We start from the raw sequence: 15,410 nt of genomic DNA, 5'->3' as shown, positions 1-15,410 counted from the left end.
ATAGGATTGATGGGTAGAAGACTTCAGAGTCCATCTTTGCTGACTGGGCCATTGGTCTGTGGATTGGATTCTGATTTCACCAACAACAGACAGATATTGTGGTGCTGTAATTCCAGTAAGATGCCCTAACTGCCAAGAGTGCACAGGAGCTCTATTGCCTCTCTCTTCAAAACTTCCAGCAGACAAATGCTGAAATTACAAGTTGCTCATTAGAACTCTTTGGGCATATTTCATTTAACAAATCCTTGCTACTGCAGGGCCTTTGGCATTAGTAGTGACCTTTGTCAATCCCACTCTCTTTCTATGGCACATTGAAGTTCCTGAATATTCTTATCTTTTGTACTGAAAGTTTCAAGTTTGTACAGTGTATACAAATATACAGTATAGTATATAGTGGTTTGTGCCTCGTGGTATGCACGTGTGTTGTGGGGAGGGAAAGGGCACATTCTTATGAACATGTCTGGACTTCACATCTACTGCATAGTTGACTGTGATTGTGGGGGACTAAATTAATGACCCAAGTGGTCCCTTGTAGTCCTACATGTCCACTATACTTCAGTACAAAAAAGTTCAAAGTGCTTTAAAGATCCTCCAATGAAAGCAAAGAAGAACAAAATATTATGTATTAGCACTACCAAGGACGAGAGAAAACTGCACTGAGTGAAAGGCAGAATGGTTCTGCACTGATGGTGCAGGAACCAATGCCCTCTTGTAAATGAAGTTCCTGGTGATGCATTTCCCTGGCAAGAGCTGAGCAGGGCTGGCATTCCATATTCCTGAACCACTGGGAATACAGGGTGGCAAAACACCATCCCAAAGAGGGCTCTGGCTGAGGCTCACGAACCCTTCCTTTTCCCTCTGCTCTGCAGAGCATCTGAGCAGCCTTCCCAACTGTCAGCACCGGGTGCTACAAATCCCAGCTTCCCACTGTTCAACCTCAGAATCGCCCTGCAGCGGCAACCAAACAGCTCGGGAGTGACAAGCAGCCTGGCCAACCCCAAGCCAGAACCCAGTCCTCTCCCCACCAATCCCAAGCAGAAAGGAGATCAAAGCCCGAGATCAGAGAAAGCGGAGGAGAGGGTGGGCTGCTCCTGGCATCTTGGAAAATACAATGGCAAGTAGCACAATGACAGCAGCAGCAATAGGAGCAGCAGCAGGTCCCCTGTCTCCAGCATGGGCACTCTGAGTTCCACTTGCCTAAGGCTGCTCGTCATCCCTGTCGTCAGCCAAGAATTATCCATCTGCTAAGGTGGCTTTCCGGTATTCACTGGAAGCAGCTCTCTTTAGGAGAAGGCAATTGGTTTGCGTCCCCCAGCAAACACATCACAGAGACTTTGACACCAGGGTCCCACTTCAGGCGGGAGATAAGGAGGTCAGACAGACAGATAGACAGTACCTCTCCTGGGAAGGTGAGCAGTTACTGTGTCTGTGTGGACTCTGGGTACTCCTGCTGCCTGCCTGCTGGCTTGGGAGCCTTGGCCTAGGCTACTCTCCCAGTCTGAGACGGACGACTGGAACCAGAAGGGGAATCGACTCCTCATCTGGGAGGAATTAAGTAAGTGCTGATGTCACTGTTTTGTTCAGGCGCTGCAAGGAGGGCGGGAAACTGGGCACCAGTTTACAGCACTGAAAGTAGGTGGGAGGAAGGCAAGGGAGGGAGAAGAGGGGTGAAGTCAGAACAGGCTACTGGGATTCAAAGAGAGAAATGGGGAGAGCAAAAGCCTAAATCTGTGGTGACAGAAGCACAGATCACCCATCCACCACTGAAATGCAGTTACTCTCGGGAAGGAGTGTGGTAGTTATTTTATACCAAGTACTGTGTATTACACAATAATTTTTTAGAAAAGAAAGTGAAGAATCATTTCTGCACTGGGTGGTGCAGGGTGAAGGCTTTAAGACAAAAGGAAGCACCCAAGTTGGAATTTGTCTCGGACGTTGTCTGATACAGGAAATGAGTATCCATCACTCCGTGCAGTGCTGCCACTTTTCCCTTATTCCACGGTCACATCCCAGAATGAATGGAATGAACTAAAGGCTAAATTCCATAGACCCCCCCAGCCGGAGGAACCCGATTTCTTGAGGAAAAACAAGATGCTATAACATGCTGATTTAAATCTATGTCGGTGAATGTTGTAAACCCTGCTTTATTTGGGGCTTTAAAATCTTTTTCTAGTTAAAATCAAGCTGTTGAACATTCCTTTATATGTGAAGTGTCTTTTGTAATATGGAATAATAGAAAATGTAATTGTATAAAGTCTAGTGAAGACCTGACAGACTCCCAGCAAACATACATCTCCTATGTCCTAAAAAATACATGGGAGATCAGGGCCTAGAAAGATTTATACAGCTGCTGCTTAAATAGAGAAGAGAAGAAAAGTGATCATCTTGCTTAGCAGGCAGATTTGCCTTCTGGGAAGCCTCATGATGCTGGGTATGAGTCCCATCAGTAATGGCTACTTTTGACAGATCTACAGCATTTAGTAACTTTTTACCATTCTGAACTGCTGTACATGAGTTAATCTGTTGAGGTGCCTCATGGTTCGAGCTGGGAGGGTCATTTTCTTGAACGAATTCAAAGGGATACCTCTGTAAGATGGGAAAGAACAGTGGCCTACTATGAAATTAAAGCCCTGAGCAATCTCTGCTGGGATTCTATTACCCTGATCATAGAATAATGGAAAAGGAGGGTTGGGAGGGACCTTCAGAGGTCATCTAGTGAGAGCAAATTTTTTGGCAGGTGTGGCACACATTACCCCTGTATTCTCCCTGAGTGCCACTCCTGTGCCCTCTCCATGCCCAATCTGCTGCTCTGCTCTCTGCCCCATCTGCCATGAGTGACTGGTGCCTCCTGAATCTGGGGGGGCACCTGCAGAAGCCGCTGACAGCGGCGGCCATGTCGGGGGGGGGCACCAACCCTACCAACAGCATTAGTGACGGCCATCAGGGTGGGCACTAGCCCCGCCAGGTGGGGCATGTGCAACCCTGTGCACCCCCTCCCAGTCGCCTATGCTGTCTGCTGTTGTGTTGCCTATCCCTTCCCTGATTTATCATGTGCCACATACAGAGACTGCCCATGCCACTTGTGGCACATGTGCTGCAGGTTGGCCACCTCTGATATAGTTCAATGCCTGCTCAAGCCAGTATCATCCCTATCCAAGCTGTAGATAGCTTGTTCCTGAAACTACATACTGGTAAATCAACCCTGTTGCACAACCTGGTGGCTGCCTATAAGTATATAAGGAGTGTACATCAAGATCTGGGGGGACACCTGTTCACCAGAGCACCCCAAGGGATGACAAGATCAAAACGGTCACAAACTCCTCCAAGACCATTTCAGGCTAGACATAAGGAAAAACTTCTTTACTGTCCCAGCCCCCAAGGCCTGGAATAGACTGCCTCCAGACGTGGTGCATGCACCTATTCCAGACTCCTTTAAGAGACATTTGGACATTTATCTTGCTGGGATCCTTTGACCCCCAGCTGACTTCCTGCCCCTGGGACAGGGGGCTGAATTCGATCTCCTGAGGTCCCTTCCAGCCCTAATGTAGTTCCATAGATTTCATAGATTTCAGAGACAAGGCATATTGCCCAAAGACACCAAATCTAACCTGCCACAGGTAAAGCAGGGGAACAAGGGCTGTCAGTGCTGTGCTACCGCAAGGGTTGTTAAAATGCACTTGGGAGATCTGAGGAAGAGGACCATCTCCCCCACTACAGAGGAAAGCAAAAACCCCGGTCAGTACCAGTCTTCCTATGGAGTAAAATTCCTTCCTGATCCCAAATGTAGGGTCTAACCCTGAGCGGATATAGTAGGCAACCCTACAAAAATCATCTGGCTTCTCTGGTCCTTGAAACAGACTAGGGAAAGCATCTCCCCAAACCTTACCCTGAATAATTCATTGGCTCAGTAGCTGCTCTGGAGCCATCCCCAAATGTCTAAGGAAAATCAGGCTGGATCTCAGGTCTAGAAGCAAGGCATGAGCTAACATAAGCCAGAAGACAGAGTCTTCACTGCCTTTTGTTCCTGCCCCCGTCCAACAGGGAGAGATGAAGGTCAAGGAGATCATTGAAACATCAGCTAACACCCCAGTCTTGTGGTGTGTGTTTATCAGTAAGGGGGATGGTGTTAGGAACTAGGGTGTGGGCAGTCAGAGGAGGTCACCTGATACATGAACAAGGTCCAAGTGCCAGGCTCCCAGGGAGCTAGGAGTCCAAAGCCAGTGAAAGGGAACTAGAAGCTGGTATCAGGGTCAGGGTGAGCCAGAAGTCTGAACCCGAGTCAAAAGCTGGAGCCAAATCAGGGTATGCCAGAGCCAGAGTCAGGGTGTGGTAACATTCAGAGCTGGAGCCACGTCAGGGCCAGAAAGCAAAGAATTAAAGTAAGGAAGGTCAGGAGAAAATTCCAAAGTCTTTGTCAAGACACAGTAGCTGGGCTAGCCTAGCTTTTAAATTTTGGAGTGAGGGTGGGGCCTGTTGCATGTAGCCTCAGGGAACTGACTGCCCTGATTGCCATGGTAGGACTGGCTGGACCCAGGGCACTGATCCAGGCTTGTTGAAGATGGCACCTGTTTCTCTGCAGCCTCAGGATGAACTGCCCTGATCCTCTGGTTGGGACCAGCTGGACTCTGATATGGCCTAATTACAAGCGAGATGGAAGTCAGTTCAGTGGATGCTTCATCCCACTCTCAGTGATGTACCGTGGGTCTCCAGCACCCAGGGCTTGCACACACCATTCCCCTCCAATCCTTTTCATAGCAATACTTAAAGTCACATTGTGTGATAAGAACTCTTAAGGGCCTAGCTGGCACCCCCACCCAGGCCGGTGGCCATGCCCCCCCCGCCCCATCAGTCCACCACTGCCCACTCCCCCGAGAAGGATAGTGATTAAGGCACCAACAGATATATAGGTGTATGATTGTGCCATAGCGGGTCATGCAGGCCATGCCAATGACTGGCCATTGACATGATGGTTTAAGGGGAAACCACAAGCTCTTGCACTGAAAACACATATCTCATGAGCCCACAGTGACCAAATGCCATGTGTTACAAGTGGTTGATTTACAAAGCATGTTTCTTTTTGGTGACAGTTCCCGCAGCAGCAGAATGAAAATATACCAATATAGCAGCAAATATGAATACATCCTTGCCCTTTTTATCCAGATAACACAAAGCACTTGGACAAGTACCATTGTCCTTGTCATAAATGGGAGAAAACTAAAGCATACCCATGACATGAAAACTAAAATTGAAGAAGCCTGGAGTCTTAGACTTGAATCAATGGCCAGTTTTTCAGAGGTGTTGATCACTTGCAACTCCTACTGTAGTCATATTTTGAAAATTCAGGCCTTAGGGAAAAGGCACAAGCTGTCCTGACTCCCAGTCCTACTAGACCTCAGCACAAAGAGACCCTGACAATATAAAAACACATTTGTTGATTGAAACATAGACAGTCTTGAGGCCAGGTTCTTGGCTGCTGTTGTCAGTGGAGCTACTCCAGTTCACCAGCAGTTCAAAATCTGGTTCCTGTGCTGGTCCTTGTGTCTCCTGTGTGTATGGAGTACACAGAAATAGAATGTACTAAAGCTATATATGATGTAGTGCAGGCTCTGGCCACACAGCACATATCAAAGCTGCTCTAGTGTTGGACCATTTTCAGCATCATCAGGAGAAGACCCGTTCATCCACAAAGAGCCCATCATTGTAAAAGCCGGGTCCCCCATAGAACCTGTAATACATTATCTGGCTGACAATCAAGGGAAGCTTAAGCTAGCTAAGCTAGAATGTGGCTTCAGAAAGGAAATATTATAATATGGCTTCTGAACTGGTCATCCAAGTCATGATGGGTCTCTAACATTGTGAAAAATCCAGTGTTGATGGGGCCATAGGAGAATGCAAATCAAAGCCATATAAAGGAAACCTAATAAGGTAACCTCCCCACTTAAAAAAAAATATGCTTTTTGGAAATACTTAGCCAATTTGTAGCTGCCTCTGTGAGATGGCATGGCCGTACTACTATATTCAGAGAAGAGATGCTGATTTACTCTAGCAGAAGATATACCCCCTAATTAACTATTGACTGGGAATGGGTTGGCACCAGTTATAGATCAGTCAAAATACGCAGAACTCTGGTGATGACAGTGCGTGTGCATGCATGTCTAAAGCATGATGCTGGCCCCCAGACTGATTTTTGGAAACAGCCTCTGGTTTTAGAACCAAACCAAAACTACAGTTTCAAGTATGAGTTGTATGAATTCCAGATCCAAGTTTTGTAGCAACCCTAGTATATGAACTTTGTTTAATTCTTTAATACCTTGTTTGGGTTTTTCTTTAATTACTGTCATTAATAATTTCCCTGATTAGCACAGATGAATGAATCTCTCAAAAGGAGCTCCCCAGCCTTCCAAAGCCCATTCATTATTTCCCCTTCTTTTTCCTGAGCTGCCGTTACAATCATGAACTAGGTTAGGTTCAGCAGGAGGGAGAGGAAATAACTAGAACCGATGTGCTCAATAGGCCTAGACAATGAACATTATTTCATCAGTCCTCAAGCTACATGAAGATGAGCTTCATAGTTGGGTGGATGCCTACAAGGGTAGTTGTGGTCCACTAGATTTGTTTAGTAACATACCAGTGCCCCAGCATGATATACGAAGAGAACAGTGTCAACAGAAGTGTTGTTTTTAAGACAAGACAAGACCATTTTCCTAGCGACACGTGGGAGTCTGACACTTCCTCTCCCCCTAAGACATCTAGAAATCTGGAAGCTTTTGCTTCAGGGAGTTGTTCTGGGAATTATGGAATATATGCTCAGAGTGCATTGCAACCTCTGTGATAGAATAGAGAGCATATATAGATGCAGCACAAATGGCATTAGGAACAGGATGACTACAGCAGATACGCTACAGCAAGGCTATTTGCCCTGAGTAATTTTGTTACTTCTATAATTAATGACAAATGCTGATCACTTTGTATAGTGTATTTCTGGGAAGCACTCAGAACCCCATAGCAACAGGGACTGGATAGGAAGAAGGAACTGGATCACCTTTGCAGTTCCAGCCTCATGTCCATCTTTACCTCTCCATCCCAGAAATTTAACAGCTTACATGGCCTGGTGCGCATGCACACACCCCTCAACATTTCACAAGCCTTTGTGAAATTAGGTCTTAAAAAAAACAAAACACCCCAGTGGCTTTTCCAAGGACTTATAAAGTCTCCAAAATATTCCCTCCCCTCAGATATATCCACATCTAGAATTTGAACAGAAATATTAGGTACTGAAGTGCTACAGGTCTATGTTATTATCACTCTTTAAAGAACCCTTCAGATCCATTCCATTCTTAGGATTAGGGAATTACAGTTTCCTGTTTCTCCTACCACCAGTACACCATAGGAGAAGTAAGGCAATCTCCATCCCCAAACCATCTTTTTCAACCAGTCAATTTGTGTCATTGGACTACTTTCAGAATTGGGTGCAAGAAACCTGGCCTTGAAGCAGTGGCATAACTAGGGCAGAGGAACTGGGGTAGCTGCCCTGGGTGCCAACTGAGGGGGAAGGACCAGGGAGGAAGAGGGCAGGAGGTGGAAAAAGCTGTGGCTACCACAAGGTTGTGCCATAGGTGCAGTATCACTGCTGCCTCTGTGCATGGCAGCCATCTAGGCTGCCAGCCACATCATTACACCTTTGCCTTAGAAAAGGGTTATGCAGATGCATTTCTTGCTGCTGAATTTGTTAGTTGCTGTCCAAATGAACAAATCCTTTAGAAACAGGTGATTAGCAGCCACCAGTTACAGACTGCATTTGAGTGGGTTGACCTCTGTTTGTTCTGGTAACTTGCCAAATATCCCCTGAATTAACCTTCTTTATAACATTTGGTGAAAAAAAAAATATTGTACCCACTCCCTCCAAGAAAATTGCCTTATCAGGGCCTGGAGCGAAGGGTTAAGAAACAGTAGTGGAGGTAATAAGTACAGCATCTTCTCAAGGACTCTGTCAGAACTGGACAAAGAATGGTTTTGGCTTGCTAGAACACAGCCTCAAGCTGGTGTGCTTCACATCTGTTATTTTACCCTTTCCCTCCAATAAGTTTCATTCCATCTTTGTACTCGTCTCAGTGGGAAAAACAGGAAACAAATCAGGAGACTTAGGAACATGCTGTTCATACTGGTGAGGGCAGCCCTGCCCCTCTTGGAACCAGATCAAATAGATATATTCATTTGCAGTACAGTCTGTATATCAGGAATTGGCAGCCAGACAGCTCTGCTAAGTGCCCATGAGAAGGCAGAGCTGGAACAGCAACAGGAAAACTAAATCAGCAAGAGTTTGAGAAGGTACAAAGCAACAGAATTCAGTTATAGGTCGACTTTGGGTGCCTTTGGGAGCTCCTCTTGAGACTCCCTATCAGGTGGTCAGTTCTCACCATACTTCCTCCTCTCGTCTCCCCAACCCAGCTTCAAGTCAGGCATAGAAGGAAATTCCACAAAAGGGAACATGTGGAGGAGCCTGGCACACATCGGAGTCTCAGCATGCGGCCTCTGAGGCTTCTTCCTGGCTGATCTTAGTTCACTTGAGGACTGTTAGTCTCTAGTTCCTAGTTCATCCTAGTTCACCTGGTCTTACCCCAGCTGCCTTCACCTTATCCCTTCAGCCAGCCAATCTTCTAGCCAACTGGTTCCCAGCCCAATAACCACCAGACTCTGTCATTGGACTCCTTTTATCTGTAGCCCTAGCAAGGCTTGCATCCTGGCTGGGCAGTGGCCAGCTACCTAATTAACTGTTTCCTTACCAGTTGTGGGTGAGGCCCATAGGCCTCTCACCAACCAATTTTGAGAAAATGAATACTCACAGCTCCCACTGACTTGAGCTGAAATTGCAGGGTGCTCAATGGGCATGTCTACATGACAATTAATGTGACTGAATATACTCCAGGTCAATTTGAGCCAGAGTAAACTAATCTGAATGTCACTATCTACATATGCCTTTCAGTGCAATAATTTACTGTGATGCCAGATACCACTTATCTGGTGGGACTATCCAGCAGTACAGCAAATTAGTCTCCTGCGCAGTAAAGTGTCTCACATAGACATGCTCAGTACCTTTGAAAAATTGGCCCTTATCTTAATTTGGGTATCCTGAAAGACTCTAAACATTATTTTCCAAATAAATGACTGCTTTGGAAGATGTAATGGCCAGGACTATCTCTGTGATTTTCACAGAACATCTGTATATCAGTAAAGTTTTGTCTGCATCTCTTTTGCACAGGAAGAAGCCAGGAAGTTTCCCATGAAGGAGGTCCATCAAAGAAAATGCTACAGAGTAACTTTCACATGAGCTTCCTTGATAGTAGAGAAGACACTATGCTTTTTAACTGAAACTGACGAGTCTTAAGTAGGTGGAGACAACAGTTCAGTGCAAGAGGAGGTGGGACTCTTGTCCAGGATGAGTTACAGCACATCCTCTGTACATAATTTGTACCACACCAGCACTACCACCTCTGAACCTGATCCAGGGACAACTGTGGATGGGACTGTGCCAGAAACTGCTACCATAAGCCCTGAGACCACCAGCTTTAACAGCACCAAGATCCCTGATGTGGCCAGCAGTGGGCCTGGCATGGGCACAATGCTGCTGTCATTTGGAATCATTACAGTGATTGGGTTGGCTGTAGCTATGGTAAGAGACCTACTAGCTATTTCCCTCTCTAAAAAGAGGGAATGTGGCTCTGATATATCCATATCTGTTTTGATTCACATCACTTGACCAAACTGAGAAAGAACCGCTACATCAAAAACCATGCAACAGTGCTGGGAACAAGAAGTTTCTCAAGGTCCATCAATTTTCAGTCACCAGTGCTCAGAAAGAGTTAAGCCTGGGAATAGTCCAGGTCCCCCCGAGCAATGATAATCCTAAAAAACTGCTCAGTAGTGCTAGGAACATCCTGGTTTGGTTCTAGGCAGAGTGCTTGGCTGGGCTAGGGGGATGCCAAGAACCAATTCCCATAAGGAATATTAGCATTTTATTTTCATAGTGTTGGGGAGTTTATGTAAAAGGTAATGAAGTAGTCTGCTTTCAGTTGTAAATCTGGAATAACTCCTTTGAGTGGACCTATCTACATGGGAACCCTTGAGAAGGTTAATCTGAAATAATGTTTTAAGTGGATTAGTTGAACCATATTAAAGTTTGGCATGGACACTCATTTAGAATTGGGCAAGAGGTAGGGCAGCATAGCACTTCAGAGACTAACTGGTTCAGAGAGCTTGAGCTTTTTCGTAGTTTTAGTAGCATCTGAGGAAGCAAGTCGTTGCTATGAAAACTCAAGCCTCACCTAACCAGTTAGTCTCTAAGGAGGTCTTTACACATGCTCCAGGAAGAAAGGGGATGCTTTTATTAGAGTGACTCTCAGGAGCCACTCTAGTTAAAGTGCCCACAGCCATAGGCACTGAATACATGGGAACCCGAGGGCCCTGGCCCCATCGGGAAGAGGGTGGGGTGACCACCTGTCCCTAATTTGGCAGGATGGTCCTGAAATGGGAACATCAAGTCCCAGTCCTGAGCTGCATGACTCCCGGACAGCATTTGTCTAGGATTCGCAGTGTCGTGTAGGGATCCAGTTTTTGTGTTCACCATGGAAAAAACACAGGAAGCAGCAGGTTTCCCCTTGCAGGCTGGCAGAGTTCCAGCCTACAAGGGGTGCCGGGAGTGGGATGTAGGAAGCACCATGTGCATGTGTGCACATATGTATGTGGCCAGGAATACAGCCCCAGGCAGCAAGGGAGTAGCTCCCCTAGCTGCCTCCAGGTAAGCCTATGGGGGAGAACAGATTAAGGCCGCCATAGTAAGGGAGGGAGTGGGGCAGGGGCTGCGCCTGGGGGGGGCAAGGCGTTGCATGGGGCCCAGGCCTGAGGCAGGGATTTGGACAAAGCCACAGGTACATGGGGTGGGAAAGGGCTGGCTCCCTGCTGCTGTGTGCACTCCTGAGAAGGGGGAATGAGGGGGCACATATTCCCTAGATTTGTGCACGGGGCAGAGGCAGATACAGGCTGCCTTCTTTTGCCTCGGGGGTCCCCTGGCCTTTTGCCCTCCCCCTATGAATTCTGCACTGACCACACTACCATGGCAAGGTGCCCCCTACCTGCCTGGCAGCACCAGGAGTGGCCGCATGGAGTTGTGCCCCCCGTTGCTGCTGGGGAGCAGGGGACACCTTCTTATGGCAGTGTGGCCAGCACAGGGCTCCCAGGGGGAGGGCAGCAAGGCAGAAAGCCCTGAGCCTGCAGCAGGCAGCCTGCATCCATGCTGCTAGGTGGGGCAGGGGGAGACATCATCTAAGGCCCCCCTGGCAAAAAAAAAAGGTCAGCGCCTATCCCCGCAGCAGCTTATGTATTCAGTGTCCCATGCTTCAAAATGGTGGCAGGAGCACTTTTACTGAAGCTCATTCAACAAGCTTTAGTTAAAGAAGCCCACCATCATTTTGAAGCATGAGGACACTGAATATGTGACACCAAGGCTGCTGGAGCATGCTAATTAGCACACTCCAGAGACACGATTAATTGAGTTTGCTTCAATTAATTTGCTCTCAGGAGCTGCTCTAATTAGAATGCTTGCAGCATCTTATATATTCACCATCCTGCATTTCAAAATGGTAGAGGGGGCACTTTAACTAAAGCTTGTCAAATGAGGTTTAGTTAAAGTGCCCCATTGCGGTTTTGAAATGCGGGACGCTGAACACCTGAGACACTGCAGCCCACTGGATTAAAATGTTCGAGGAGGTACCAGGTGGGGGAAAACATCCTAGGGTTGCCATGCTCTCCCCTAGCGCCTCCTACCATGCCAAGTTTGCGTTAATGCACCCTTGTTCTTGCCTGCCACATCTTGATCTTATGAAAGTTAAAGGGAGGTTACCTCTCGTCTTCCTGGTCACGGTTCCTACTACCCCAATCCTTGTTTATACAATGGGGTTCCGAACACCCCAGCCTTATGGGCTATGCATGGCTCCAACCACCCGCGTGCCATGCCCCAAGCCTCGCAGATGTACCAAACGTTGTTTTGTGTATCTCACTCTCTGAGCCCCACAGGCGCTCGGAATTTCCACAGCCCTCTTTCTGGGGCTTCTCGCTGCCCCCCCCTCCAGGGCTTCTCTGGGGTCTCCACGCGGCCATGGCTCCCCTATGAGGCCTCCTCCATCCCCTTATAGCCTCATCCAGTCCTCCAGTCGTAAACTGTCAATGCAAATTCAAGCCCTTTGGCTATAATGTAAACCTAAGCCATAATCACCTTCAAGTCTGTCACTGGGTTTCTCCATCTCTCACCCGAACAACTGCCTATGCTTTCTAGCCTCTTCCTTTTTCTCACTCCGGCAGAGCTCATACCCCTATGGCTGCTGGCAGGCAACTGCCTGCCTGGCTTCAGCCTGGGAGTTATATGGGAGCCAGGCCCTGCCCCTTCCGGTCCTCTGACACCTACCGGTTACCCTGGCAACCCACAGCTGGGCTCCTCACTTACGGCCCCACACGTAGCACACACCTCAGTGCCCTGCTACACAGGAAACTCAGTTAATTGACTCCAGCAGACTCAGTTCTAATCAGAACATGTCAGAAAATGCCCATTATAAATTAAAAGTGACCATAATTCAGTTTAGCTGAATTTACTTTGGAAGTGATTTAAACTAATATGAACTGAAGCCACCCTAATTCTGAATAAGACTGTCCACATGGAATCTGTGATCTGTCACTCAGTAGGTGAGTTGCTGAACTGGAGGGGGAATTCAACACTTCTGATTCCCCCTGTTTTGAATATTATATGTGCTGAGTAAAATTGTGGAGAAAGCCTCAGTGATGGGAGTCTTGTGGAAATTCTGATGGACACAAACTTCAACATCTCATGGATGGGGTTGAAAATTTTACTCATAGCCTGCAATAAAAATCTGCAGCAGCTGGTTCTACTGATTAAATTGTTGGGAGTTTTAAGAGAAATTGGCCTTCAAATAAAGAATTGATTCTTCTTGTTCCCTTCCACTTTCTGCCTAACAGGTGAATGAGCTTATGATCTGATTCCCCTTCCAGTTCAGCAACTCACCTACTGAGTGACAGATCACAGATTCCCGTCTCTTTGCTGCATATTCCTCTAATCAGCAGCAGATAACAACAGGTACCCTTTGTGGTAAAATAAGAATGTAAAACATGAAGGGCCAGGTCCTCAGGTGGTCTAAATAGTCATTGCTGTCCAGCAACCAACAGAGATACTAATCTATGCTATCTAAACAGCTGACCTTCCATGTGGTTCAGTAAGTCACAGGATTTACATTGATATACCAAAAAAAACAGGTTGTGGCCCCCTTTTGATGTACAGTGACTACAGATATTGGTGCTTCCCTGTCTATGGGAGCATCTAAACATGAAAATAATCCAGGATCAGTTTACTCTAGAGTACACATTCAGGGTCTCGGGAGCAGATTTGCTGTTCATGGCAGCCATTTGCTTCTGCCCCTGCTGGCCCTGAACTGGCCCCCTGCAGCAGCCGGGAGGAGCTCTAGGCTCCCCCTGGGTGCTAGCTCAGGGGCTCACAGGGAGCACATGGCCAGGAGACAGTGTCTCCTGGTGGGGGCTGCCTATTGCTGGGGCGGGCTTTGCCACTGGAGCCCTGGCAGGGACAATGTCCCCCTGACCTGGCAGCAGGGAGCAGGGGCTAGGGAGCAGGGGCTGGGGAGATCTTTATCTCCCAGCCTGATCTCCACAGTCATGGGGCCCGGGCTGGCAGATCCTTCTTTCCCAGTGCCAACTCCATGATCGGGGTCAGCATTAGGAAAGAAGGATCTCCTAACCTGGATCCCATGGTGGGACTTGAGCTGGGACATAAGAATCTCCCAGCTCTAACCCCATGATTTTGGAGTGGGGACTGGGAGCTCCCTGCTGCCAGGGCAGAGGGACATTGTCCCCGTGCCCTGGCTGTAGGCAGCTCCCAGGGACAGGGAGCAATCTCTGACCCCCTGCTGTTCAGCTGACCAGGAGCACATTTGATCCCAGTCAGGGGTCTATACTACTAATGCGCTACTGTGCATTACTAATCATGAGTAAATTTGCTACTTGCATTTGCAGGTAGCAAATTTACTCATGATAAGAGCCAATTACTATGCAGTAAACACCTGCACATGTAGATGTGGAAGCTTACTGTGCAGTAATTAGCTCTACTGTGCAGTAACATGTCTCATGTAGATGCGCCCTGTTATTCTCAGATTCTCAGCTTTTCCCAGCAATCCCTTCCAGATGTCTGTTGGGCTCTTCCTTTTCTGGACTAGACATGTCCTATTCAGAAGCCCAGAGGTCTAAGCTGTGACACTCACAGAATTGTCATAATGGCATTTCTTTTTTTCCTCTAGGTTCTGTACATCAGGAAGAGAAAGAGGTATGTGCTGTCTGTTTTTTGGGTGGAGCATTTTAATACTTCACAGCTAAGGCCAGGAAGTCTCCAGCCAACAGGGAGGCTGCAGAGGGTGGTCCCTTTGAGAACAAGATCTGCTGGGACCAACTCTAGCTGAGCCACTGAAGAAGTAGGAGAGAGCAACTGGTTTACATTGTGTATTAGGCTGCCTTTTAAAACCAGCTCCTGAAGGGTTCCCCTACAGTTGTGGTCCACTGCCTGTGGGATGAGGGTTTCTCAGAACTTCTTACCATTCATGTCTGAGGTGGGCTAAGGAAAAGGGCAGAAGGCAGGGTAGATTTGAACATTACAGACTAAGACAGAGATGCATAAGCTTTCATAAACAGAAGCTTACTTCATCAGATCCTAAACAGGCAGGAGGCCTGTGTTGGTATAAAGAACCTGCGGCCTGTGTAGCACTGAGAGCAGTGAAGGTCTGTTAAATTCCAGTTAGCCCCAACCCCATGTTTGCAGAAGGGACTCTGTTCCAGCGGGCTGCTTCAGTGATATTTCCTTGTAAGGTACATCTATACTGCAATCACAGCAGTGACAACAATGTGGTACAGAGATACCAGAAATAGTAATAAACTACCACTGTAGCTGGGACAGATTGCATCTTAGTACAGGCTAACTGAAGGTGCTTTTGAAACAAGTTTTGCAGCCCACTGGAGCTTCATGCTACCATGACCAGACTGTTAACAGTCCCCAAGCTAGCTAGTTCAATAGGGGTGCACCAATATATCAGTCCATATTGGATCATCACTCATAAAAGGAAAATTAACATTATCAGCAATCAGCTTTTTTTGGCCAGTGTAGCCAATAATGTCACCAATAAATGCTGTGTGCATGTGGGCAACTCATCTGTTGGATGCAGCGGGGCAGGGAGAGTGGCATCTCCCCACTGTTGCATGTGCCACGAAGGGAGGCATGGGGGGCATGTGTCCCCCAGATTTGTACACAGGATGAGGAAGGGCTGCCCACCGTAGGCTGGGGACCCAGG

The 15,410-nt window shown here is 47.4% G+C and overlaps 2 protein-coding genes across 4 annotated transcripts in view; one reads left to right on the top strand and one right to left on the bottom strand.

Annotated features, from left to right (window-relative positions):
* The window catches only part of HEMK1 (HemK methyltransferase family member 1), a 56,477-nt gene extending 54,997 nt beyond the window's left edge, over positions 1-1,480 (bottom strand). For both annotated transcript variants that reach the window (XM_019547474.1, XM_019547475.1), the window contains exon 1: positions 1,397-1,480. The gene's annotated coding sequence lies outside the window, so the exon portion shown is untranslated. The remainder of the gene's footprint in view (positions 1-1,396) is intronic.
* CUNH3orf18 (chromosome unknown C3orf18 homolog) overlaps positions 1,470-15,410 on the top strand; it is a 21,458-nt gene continuing 7,517 nt past the window's right edge. The window contains exons 1-3 of one of the 2 annotated variants that reach the window (XM_019547476.1): positions 1,470-1,555; positions 9,260-9,670; positions 14,370-14,395. In XM_019547476.1, the coding sequence (XP_019403021.1) occupies positions 9,437-9,670; positions 14,370-14,395 (260 nt within the window). In that variant the 5' untranslated portion in view covers positions 1,470-1,555; positions 9,260-9,436. Of the gene's footprint in view, positions 1,556-9,259; positions 9,671-14,369; positions 14,396-15,410 lie in introns of those variants that run through there. The other variant, XM_019547477.1, reaches the window with a different exon arrangement.

This window comes from Crocodylus porosus, unplaced genomic scaffold (assembly GCF_001723895.1).
Source record: "Crocodylus porosus isolate Cpor-Errol unplaced genomic scaffold, CroPor_comp1, whole genome shotgun sequence".
In the NCBI taxonomy this organism is placed as follows: domain Eukaryota; kingdom Metazoa; phylum Chordata; order Crocodylia; family Crocodylidae; genus Crocodylus; species Crocodylus porosus.
Note: the sequence above shows the minus strand (reverse complement) of the source record. Positions and strands in the feature narration are given on the sequence as shown.